This window comes from Seriola lalandi, unplaced genomic scaffold (assembly GCF_002814215.2).
Source record: "Seriola lalandi dorsalis isolate HSWRI2012SDOR001 ecotype SW California unplaced genomic scaffold, Sedor1 jcf7180002003939, whole genome shotgun sequence".
NCBI classification, from domain to species: Eukaryota; Metazoa; Chordata; class Actinopteri; order Carangiformes; family Carangidae; genus Seriola; species Seriola lalandi.
In genome coordinates this window covers 1-10629 of record NW_019474594.1, presented here as the reverse complement: position 1 = coordinate 10629, position 10629 = coordinate 1, and the positions used below count along the sequence as shown (strand labels likewise).

The window sequence follows — 10629 nt, the reverse complement described above, 5'->3', positions numbered from 1 at the left end:
TGATTGATTGATTGATTGATTGATTGATTGATTGATTGATTAGAGTTCACCCTGTTATTACACAGCATGATTGATGGTCATAGTTCATTATGACGTTGGTGTTTATTTCTGTCTGGTTCTGTTTCTTAAGGAAAAAATCAACGTCATGATAGAAATGAATTCTGGGATATAATAGCACTTCCTGTCGCTCTCCCTATAAACTGACTCTTCTCTGGTGTCCTCAGAGGGAAGTGTCCCACTTCTTTGGTTACGTCTATTTCAGACAAGTTAAGGACGTCTCAGTGAAGAGAGGATACTTCCAGAAGGTGAGGGTCCCCTGTACTCACCTGGTCACAGTCCAACACCTGGTCACAATTTAGCTAACAGAGAAGCTAACAGAGGTTATTGCTGTTTATTGCTGTAACATTTTTGTCTCTGTGTTACATTAACATTAATTTTATTATTTTATCAAATTATTTTATCAAATTATTTTAAAATGATTTCGTCTAATTAAGACATCAACATTTTAGTTCTACCTCTTAAGCTCCGTGATCTCATGTGATCAGTTTCACTTTCAGTTAAACCAGTCTCAGACTGATCCTGGATCAGGTCAGGCCTTTCATCTTTATGAAACAGCCCTCTATTCACACCTGTTCAGTTTGATTGACAGCTGTGGGGTCATGTGACTTGTGTTTCAGTCCCTGGTGTTGGTGTCCAGGATGCCGTACACTCATCTGTTCCACTCACTGCTGCAGATCATTGCACCTGAGTTCTTTGAGAAGCTGGAGCCTTGTCTCGAAGCAGGTGATTATGTCACGCTTACATCATAACCACAAGCCAATCAGAACAGATGGGCAGATATTTCACCTGACATCTGTTATACATCCTCACAGTTTGTAACGAGATTGACCAGTGGCCTTCACCTGTACCTGGACTGACCCTTAACCTGCCTGTGATGGGCGTGGTCTTACAGGTGAGGGGAGGGGGTGTGGTCATTCAGAGGAGGGGCTTGGTTGACAGGTGAGAGGAGGGTCGCCTTCCTCCAGAAAACATCTGGTTCTCTGATAAAATTAAAACTGAAGGAGAGAAGTCAACTACAACTCCCAGGATGCATTTCACAGTATAACAAACAGGTCTGGTTTTAATATAAGAATAATGGAATAATTTTCAGGTGAGATAATGGAGGAACGGCTTAGTGTTTGGTTCACTGTCCAATAAACATATTAACAAGAAATAACAATTAAAAGATAAAGGATGTGCAAAAGATCACAGTGTAGACAGTATAGACTGTTCTGTGCAGGGATCATACCCCAAAGTGTTGATGTAATGTGGTTGTTGATTGATGAGGCCAGATGCAGAAGAAAAGGAAGGTGCTGGTCCATCACTGGGGTGACCGGACTGGACTTCTGGTCCTGATACAGACAAACATGTGATAGGACAAATCCTTTAGATCATATATGTTCAAAAATGTTAGGTCTGTTGTGTGTGTATAATGAATAGTAAGGATAGATATGAATATGCTAAAATAAATACAGTATTAGGCAGTGGATCCTGAAGCTGCTGGTTCTGGATCAAACCGTCTCTTTGTCTCACTTGTAAAAGAAAAGTTACTGACGCATCGAGCTGGACACCAGCCGCAGGAACAGGCTGAATTCTACTACGTCGCTAAAACGTCTGTCGACATCATCAATCATACATTTATGCCACTTGAAGTGTTCGTCAGTACAGTTTGTCATTTGCACTAATGATGCTTTTCGCTACACACCAATATTAGATGTTACTCACCTGTCTAACAGAACAGTTGCAAGCTCAGCATCAAGCCATATCTCTTTACCCGGAGCTGTCTCCAGCGATGGAAAAACACACCAGGATTCACCCGTGTTTTGCTTTTTTTCTGGCCAGTCTGGCCAGATCGGACCAAATCTTACACATTACGCCTTTAAAATTTAGAACATTAAAGTGTACATGAACTTCCTGTCTGTATTTGAACTTCCTGTCTGTTCACCTGTTCACTGTCCAGGTGAGGATTCCTTCAAAATCAGACAAACCCGGAGGAAGTCCAGTCAAACAGGCTGCTAAAGAGGTCAGAGGTCACAGGCTGTTCATCTTCATTCTCTCTGCGTCTATCATTAATAAATAAATCAATAAAGTTTTATTATTAATATCTGTCTCTCCTCAGAACCTCCTGCCGGCTCCGACGCTGCTGCCCACGATCCATGAACTGGACCTCTTCAAGTCAGAACCAGTTCTTCCTCTGAACCTGATCCACATTTAGTTTAGTTTGTCTTGATCATTCTAGTTTTATTCTGAAGGTCCGCAGATGTTTTAATGACTGAATGAACTGTTTCCACTCGTCTAACGTGACCTCTGACCTCTGACCAGGTGTTTCCAGTCAGCGCTCATCCACCTGCAGATGCTCTGGGAGCTCATGTTACTCGGGGAACCGGTGGTTGTCATGGCGCCGTCTCCCACCATCTCCTCGGAAACTGTGCTGGCCCTCGTCAGGTAACTGAACAGTCAATCAGGAGTCATTTTAACATCCACAGGTGTGAAGTGATCACATTCACACCGTTTGACATCTCTCGAGGAGGCGGAGCACACCTGGACAGGTCACCTGTCAATCACACAGCCTTCAGACACCTTTGAGTCTTTTCACATGAAGAATAAAATCAATCTTAAAAAAGTCAACATTTATTGATTCACTGTGAAGGAGTCACAAAAACATCAGGACAGATGTTTGATGATGTGTGTTATTGATTTCCTGATGGAGAGATGCTCTGAGCAGTTGTTGCCGTGGTAACGGTGTGTGTCTCCTTAGCTCCATCAGTCCTCTGAAGTTCTGCTGCGACTTTCGTCCTTATTTCACCATCCATGACAGTGAGTTCAGAGAGTACACCACCAGGACACAGGCCCCGTGAGTAACCTGCACACCTGAGTCTACCTGTCTGAACTCAACTGAGTCAATCTGTCTGAACTCACCTGACTCTATCTGTCTGTCTGAACACACCTGTCTTGTCTCTGTCAGACCTAACGTGGTTCTGGGAGTCACCAACCCGTTCTTCATAAAGACGTTCCAGTCGTGGCCTCACATCGTTAGACTGGGAGAGATCAGGATGGCAGGTCTGTTCATACATTCATTCACATGAAGGGTGATTCAACAGGTGTGTGACATGAACCAGGTCAGATGTCACAGGTGTTCCTACACAACAAACAACACTGTAAAACACAGAGAACAAGCAGCTGATCATTCATGAAAACTGTTATATAAACAATCCATGAGTTCCACATGTTGGTCCTGGTGTGATTTACTTGTATTCTCCATAGAACAGCCTGAGAACCCTGAGAGGAACCACATGTTTAATATCAGTAAAATATGTTCAATGTCTTTCAGCATTTTACTTTGAAAAACCTGAGTTCAGTCAATAAAGTTTAGAATGCTGAGATGAAATATTCAGTTTTTTATCAAAGAAATACAGTATCTTTCTGTTTATTATTATTATTATTATTATTATTGATAAATGAATGTTTCCTTGTTTTAAATCTAATCACATCAGTCGGACTCTGACTGACCTTGTGCAGATTAAACATATAATAAAATAATTAAACATGAAGTTCATTAGATGACTGAGGTTATGAATTGATTGTTACGGTTAATATCATAACGACTCACCTGTCTGATCACTTCCAGGTGATTTACCCAAACAGGTGAAGGTGAAGAAGCTGTCCAAACTGAAAACACTGGACACCAAACCAGGTAACCTGATAGAACAGAACCAGGTGAAAACCCAGACCACCTGAGTGTGTGTGACTCAGTGTGACTTGTGTGTGTGCAGGGATCTACACAGCGTACAAGACGTTTCTACACAAAGACAAGATCCTGATTAAAAGGCTGTTGAAGGTGAAGCAGCAGAACTCAGACCTGAACACACAACGATGATCACAAGACAAAGATCACATGACCTGTTTAATGAGTCTGAGTCTCGTCTGCATGTTCAGGGCATCCAGAGGAAGAGACCGTCAGAGGTTCAAAGCGCCATCCTGAGGAGACACCTGTTAGAGCTGACGCAGAGCTTCATCATCCCTCTGGTGAGGATCAGCCAATCACATCGCTCTAATGTTACCTGTTGTCCACCTGTCGCTATACTGACGCTCGATGATGTCAGATCAGCACTGACCAATCAGAGAGCAGGAAGTGTAACCCTGCGTTTTGTCTGTCAGGAGCGGTACATGGCAGGCCTGATGCCTCTGCAGAGATCTGTGACGCCTTGGAAGGTAAACAGGAAGTGGCTTCTTTGTGATTATGTCACAGTGATGTCATCAGTGTGGAGATGACAGGTGATTAATTTGTTTTATTTGTTCAGACGCCTCCTCAGATTCGACCCTTCAGTCAGGACGAGTTCATGTCCACTCTGGATCACACTGGGCCTCAGCTCACCTCAATGCTCAAAGGTGATTGGATGGGACTGTACAGGTGAGTCCCTCAGGTGTGTGCAGGTGGTCTCCATGTTCCCGTGCTCACACAATAAATGTCACATTTTCCTGACAGGAAGTTCTTTAGGTCTCCGAACTTTGATGGTTGGTATCGTCAGCGACACAAAGAGATGACTCAGAAACTGGAGAGTCTTCACCTGGAGGTCATCTGTGACGCTGTGAGTTATCTCATCAAACTTCTGGATGACAGTTGTCAAACATCTGGATCCTCTAACCCTGATGTTCTGGTCTTTCCAGGACCTGCTCGGTTGGACCAAAGACAAGTCTGAGGTGGAGATCGTAGATCTGATTCTGAAGCTCAGAGAGAAACTGGTGAGTGGATCAGGGTGACTGCCGCCTGGGATCCGGATCTAAACTCTATGTAATAGATTTATTTAAATGGTCCGTCGTTCTCTCAGTAGAACCTTTTCATTTCATCGACTGTTTACCTGTGAAGTGTCAGTCCGGAGATTTCACACTTGTGATCCAGGTGGGTCAGGACTACAACTCCCAGAGTTGTGTGGACAGCACAATGACTTCCAGTCACAGAATAAGTTTGTTCCATCGCTCTGTTAGCAGCAGTCAGGAGTCTGAAGAGCAGCTCTTCATCTCTCTGTGGCTCCTTCATCTTCTTCACTGATCCTCTCTGTATGAGCAGCAGCTGAACACAGGAAACTCCCCCCACACAAAATGATCAATATTACTGATCAATATCACTGATCAGTGTCAGTCACTGTTGTTTCCTTGTTCATTGATTCAATGGAAATTCTCCAGACTGACACTTTAAGATTGTCCCTAACAGGCTGCTCTAGATTGATTGTGATTGTGTTTACATGACAGACAGGAGGTGTGTTTGTGTGTTTCAGATTAAAGCTCGCAGACAGCAGCTGCAGGTGAAGGACGGAGTTTTACACAAACTACACACTTTTATAAATACAATGATCACAACACTGTCTGAAGACCTGCAGAGTGTTCTACACACACACAGAGAACACACACTGAACACACACTGAACACACACTGAAGAACATGTCCCAGCTGCTTGATTTGACTCTCTTGTTCTCGATGTTTCAGACTTCAGCTCTTTATTTTTAAAATGACTTTATTCTTATAATAACAATTTTTCTCACTATAGTGTCTTCATTCATGAAATACTACAACTTCATTTCTGATGCGCTGTCATAATATTGGAGAAGTTGTGGATTTGTTCTTTTCGGCTTGAAACAAACTTTCAGTTGTTTAACATTCAGCTTCACATGTAACATAGAATATTTATAAAACCTGTTTAAATAAAAATCCAACAAAGAACCAAACAGTTCATTGAAAAGCTGCCTGTTTACCTCTGTTCTGAAAAGTTTGATTCACTTTAATCTGTTACTTTCATTTAAAAAATGAATCTACCATATAACGTCACTGACCACAGATGAAGTGATATTTTTCTAACATTGAATCACAGCTGAAATCCACAAACTGACTGAGCTCAGTGAATGTAACTTGCAATAGAAGTAATAATAATAGTAATAATGTATTTACCATACCAATACCAATATTTTTTTGTTTTGAGAACTGAAACCTGAATCTTGTTCACATGGTCAATTATGGTATATTTTCTCCTCTGTAATATTATATTTGTAATGTTGAGGAAAAGTTTTAAATTGCCTCTTCTAGTAGACACTGTGGAAAACCCTAAGGTGAATTTACTATTATCATATTTTAGAAGATGAAAATTAACCAAACTTTGTCAAGCAGGAAAATATTTTAATTTCTACACAAAATATACATATCAATGATATGAAGAACTGCATTAAATCACCTTTTAAATGTTTTCATTCAGTGACAGTCATATAATCATACATGTTTAAATATGAATATACAGTTTCTACAGGAGAACAGAACCAAACTGCAAGTTTTCTATCAATTTAAACATCAGGTAAATGAAACTATAGCTCCCGTCATAAACCGCTAGCCGGTCAGAGTGAGTTGGTGTCATGTAATGGGGTTTATGTTGGAAAGCATCAGAAGGGTCAATAAGGTCTGTTTGTAAAACCTGTTCAGAATCAAAGCCAGTGAACAAACTGAAGGGGAAATCAAAGTCTGGGAATGTGTCACTGATTTACAGACAGACTGGATTCAGGTTCAGGAGGTGATGTTTCTTCTTCAGGTGTCTTTATCTCTTGTTGGTCCACCACGTCGCCCCCTGCAGCCTCAGGACGTGGTGTTTCTCCTGCGGGCTAAAGTGCAGGATAGTAAGGATGGCGGTGAGCGTCTGCTGCCTCCCGCTGGCGTCCTGCAGCGTCAGGAACTTGTAGATGACGTTCTTCAGGTACTCCATGTTGGCACCCTCTCTGCTCTGGTCTCGGATCAGTTTGTCCAGTTGTCCTCGCAGCTCCGTCACCTCCTCGTCGTGTCGCTCTCCGTTGGCAATGAGCCTGGCCTGCAGCTGGTGGAGGTCCTCCTCCAGCCGGTGTTTGTGACGCCGCAGCCCGCCCACCTCTACCTCCTTCCTCGCCAGCTGTTCAGCGTACAACAGCAGTGTTGGCTCGGCAGGGGCGACCCGCCGCAGGGCCTGGCTGACGATGTCACCCTCGCTCTCAGGGCCAGGCTCGCCATCAACATCAGCAGCTTCATTGCACTCATCGCGGCTGAGGGCGGCGGCGGCGGCGGCACGCAGCCTCTCCAGCTCCTGGTCTTTCTCGTCCAGCAGAGCCATTGTCCTCTCTCTCTGTTTGTGAAGCTCCGCCTCCAGTCGCAGCAGCTCGTCACGGTGCAGTGCCTCCGCCCGCTCCACTTCCTGTCTGTGGCTCTGCTGCAGTGCTGCCACCGCCTGCTGCCGTTCCTCCAGCTCACGGCAGCGGTGGACCTCGGCCTCATCGCTCTGGATCCGCAGGTTGATGTACTTCTCCTTCAGCTCGGACAGCTGGTCCCGGACCTCCTCCAGCTCTTTGGCCTGGCAGCCATCTTTGGCGTTCTTGTTCTTCAGCACCACCTGCGCTCGCAGCTTGTAACGCTCAAACTCATCCTTCAGCTGCCGCAGCTCCTGCTGGTAGACCAGCGCCGAGGCTCTGTCCCCACCCGGCTCTGCCTCAGTCTCTGCGAGGTCCTGGATGTTCTGGTCTGGATTCCTCTGAGCCGCCAGCAACAGCAGCTTCTTCACCCTCTGCAGCTTCTCCTTCAGCGCACCCACGTCCAGCTGCGACTCGTCTATGCTTAGGTCAGAGGTCGACCTGCTGGAGGCGGCAATGGCCAGCGTTTTGTTCTCTGTGTCCAGCTGCAGGATCCGGTCCCGGAGTCTCTGAGCGGTCTGCTGGTCTCGCTGCCTCGCCTTCTCACAGGAACCCAGCAGCTCCGACAGCTCAGAGACTCGCTGCTCCAGACCTGCGACCCGGATCTCTGCGGCCTGAGCACGCTCACGAGCGCGCTCCTCTGCCTCGCAGGCCTGAAACACAGAGAGGGTTCAGACTGAGACCAGAACCTGCTGAGACTAAAACCTGAAGAAGTTCACTGAACCTTTCAAACAGTCACACTGACACCTGCTGGACAATGTGAGGTACTGCACCTGAACCTGAGCCTGTTGGATTATAGTCTGGAATCTTCAGTCAGATTGAGTTCAGAGTTCAGTTTGGTTCAAGTTGTTTTACCTCCCTGGTCTGATTGTGGATCCACTTTAGTTAGTGTGGGCCTTGTTTTAGTTAGCTCTGGTCAAGCCCTACCTTCCTGGTCTAGTTGTGATCTGGTTTTAGTTAGCTCTGGTCTAGCCTTACCTTCCTGGTCTCGCTGTGGATCTGCTTCTGGAAGTGGTTTTTCAGCTCCCTCAGCTCCCGCTGCAGCTCATCCACTCTGGGATCTGGTTTCTTCTGGTCTTCCTCTGCGGCCTGCAGCCTCCTCTTCAGCTCATCTCTCTCCTCCCTTACCTGGTTAAGGTGAGCCTCAGACTCCACCCCACGGTCTACAGCCTGTGATGTCATCAGGAGGGTGGTGTTGGCGTCCTGTAGGCGGAGCTCGGCGTCCTGCCGCAGGTCTCGTTCCTGCTGCAGGATCCTCTGCAGCTCCCTCAGCTGCTGGACGTGATCTCCCTGCTCCTGCTCCCTCTCGTGCTGCTGCGTGATGATGCGAGCGCGACTCTCGGCCAGCTGCTGCTGCAGAGCGTGCAGCTCCGCCTCCTGCTGTGTCGTCATGGTGACCAGGCGTTCCCGCAGCTCCTCCACCTCCTGCTTCAACTGACGCTTGTCAGCCTGGAAACTCGCCTCCATACGAGACTTCTCCTGTGTCACCGTGGCCAGGGCGCCGGTGAGCGTGGTCAGTTGGCTCTTCAGCTGGGCGATGCGACGCTCTGCCTCCACGTTTGTAAGGGCCGTGGCCTGTTGCTGAGGCTCCGCCCCCATACCACTTCTTTCTGCGGCACCGGCCTCAAGCTCCGCCCTCTCCACCCTCAGGGTCTGCAGGAAGAAACAAGAGTTTGAACTCGTCACGTTGCATCATCCACTGAACCAAACACACCTGTCCAGGTAACTCTGGTTTACCTGGACTATATATATGAGTGTATATATATATATATATATATATATATGTGTGTAGTATATGAGAGAAACTGGAGAACAGATAACATTTAATAACTAAAGGATGTTTCAGTCAGCTGACTTTTTTAAATGTACCATCGAGCTTACTTTCCCTCCCAGTTCTCCCTGGTCTTCCTCTGATTGGTCCCCTCTGGTGGTCTCAGTGGGCATGTCCACAGACGCCACCGTGTCCTCGCTGTCCTCACTGTGCAGTGAGCAGCCGTCCTCTGGGAGGTCTGAGGCGGCAGCAGCAGTGGTGTTGTCCTGGCCCTGCTGGTTCAGGTCCACCTCCTGGGTCACCGTCAGGACCTTCAGACTGGCCTCCAGAGCCTCCTTCTCCTTCAGAAGACTCTTGTAGGCCCGGACCACATCCTTGAAGCGGGTCTGGTACTGGACCAGCTGTTTTTTCTGGGACTCGATGGTGTCCAACAGCTCCTTCCTACTGGGCCCGCCCCCGAAACTCATCCCAAACTTCTCCATGACTCTGCTGGTCTACCAGACTGTTAGTCTACCAGGGTCCAATCAGACTGAATCCATTGTCAGGACCAGAACTGGTTCATGTGTAACCAACCATGATGAAAACTGAGGCTGTGCTGGACTGGAAAAGAAACTGTCAACACAAGCAGCAATCAGTCCGTCAGTCAGTGGTCAGTGTGTAAAGCTGCAATTAAACACATTTAAACAGCCACAGAATCAGAAACATGAATACTGTTCTTTAATGACGAACATGTTTCAGTCTTTAAAACCAGCTTCACTGCTTCATGTTTGATTCATGTTTGCCTCTGGATTTAACTGTGAGTAAAACTATAAACTGCACAACATGGGGGAGGGGAGATCTCTCTTCTCCCTCAGTACAGTCTTAAGATATTCCCTCCCTCAATCGAATCAATTAATGAGCTGATTGAGAAAAAATTATTGAATCATCGTTTGGCTTAAACACAAGACTGTGAAAATACAACAAGTTTTTAAACTATTTATTATCATTTGTTGACAAAACGATGAACTACATCAAATTAACACATTAGCCTGTGATGAAAACATCAGTTACATTAGTTTCAGGTCCGGATATAAACAACAGATTCACACACAGATCCGGGTCTTTGGTTCAGTCTCAGTTTCTTCTTTATTCTAGTTAATGTTCATTATTTCTAATTAATGCCACCGTCACAAACTGTCATTAACCGTCATTAACTGTCCATCTGAGAGGACATGTAAACCAAGTTTAAAGCTCAGACAGAAACAAACTTTAACATTTACCGACAAACACCGTCGCTAGTCACCGACCTCTCTCCGGTTCTTACCTGAGTAGACGGGGGGTCAGTCAAATTTATCTAAGATCAGAGTTTATTGATTTAATCAGGAAATCCTTGTTTTAAAACGTTATTGATCTTATTTATTGTAAAACTAAATTCAACAAATACAGAACATGAACTGTCAGCTAACAGCAGCCATGTTGGACTGAACCGGATCTGAAGAGAGAGGAGGCGGGAATTCAATGATGCATTCATGACATCAGGAATATAACCTCACATAGACAAAATGACAGACAGTGGATACGTTCTGTTATTAAACTAAATTATGTCACAGTGACCTGCGCTATTTCTGTTAATGTGATTTTTTTTTT

At 45.6% G+C, this 10629-nt stretch overlaps 2 protein-coding genes across 3 annotated transcripts; one reads left to right on the top strand and one right to left on the bottom strand.

Annotated features, from left to right (window-relative positions):
- Positions 1-203: 203 nt before the first annotated feature.
- On the top strand, positions 204-5776 carry LOC111668196 (protein DENND6B-like). Its single transcript, XM_023424188.2, has 16 exons — positions 204-305; positions 678-783; positions 873-952; positions 2000-2062; positions 2159-2214; positions 2362-2484; positions 2798-2893; positions 3005-3099; positions 3668-3733; positions 3813-3877; positions 3976-4065; positions 4198-4251; positions 4341-4450; positions 4526-4628; positions 4708-4782; positions 5316-5776. The coding sequence occupies exons 2-16, from the start codon at positions 699-701 to the stop codon at positions 5460-5462; spliced, it is 1308 nt and encodes a 435-aa protein (XP_023279956.2). The 5' UTR covers positions 204-305; positions 678-698; the 3' UTR covers positions 5463-5776.
- A 410-nt stretch (positions 5777-6186) lies between these two features.
- On the bottom strand, positions 6187-10494 carry LOC111668205 (GRIP and coiled-coil domain-containing protein 1-like). 2 transcript variants are annotated; one of them, XM_023424197.2, is made up of 4 exons: positions 10307-10494; positions 9102-9615; positions 8211-8885; positions 6187-7885 (listed from the first exon to the last, which is right to left on the bottom strand). In XM_023424197.2, the coding sequence occupies exons 2-4, from the start codon at positions 9483-9485 to the stop codon at positions 6617-6619; spliced, it is 2328 nt and encodes a 775-aa protein (XP_023279965.1). In that variant the 5' UTR covers positions 9486-9615; positions 10307-10494; the 3' UTR covers positions 6187-6616. The 2 variants fall into 2 exon arrangements, with proteins under 2 accessions (XP_023279965.1, XP_023279982.1); XM_023424214.2 differs by having other exon boundaries at positions 9114-9615; positions 10307-10492.
- Between the last annotated feature and the right edge of the window lie 135 nt (positions 10495-10629).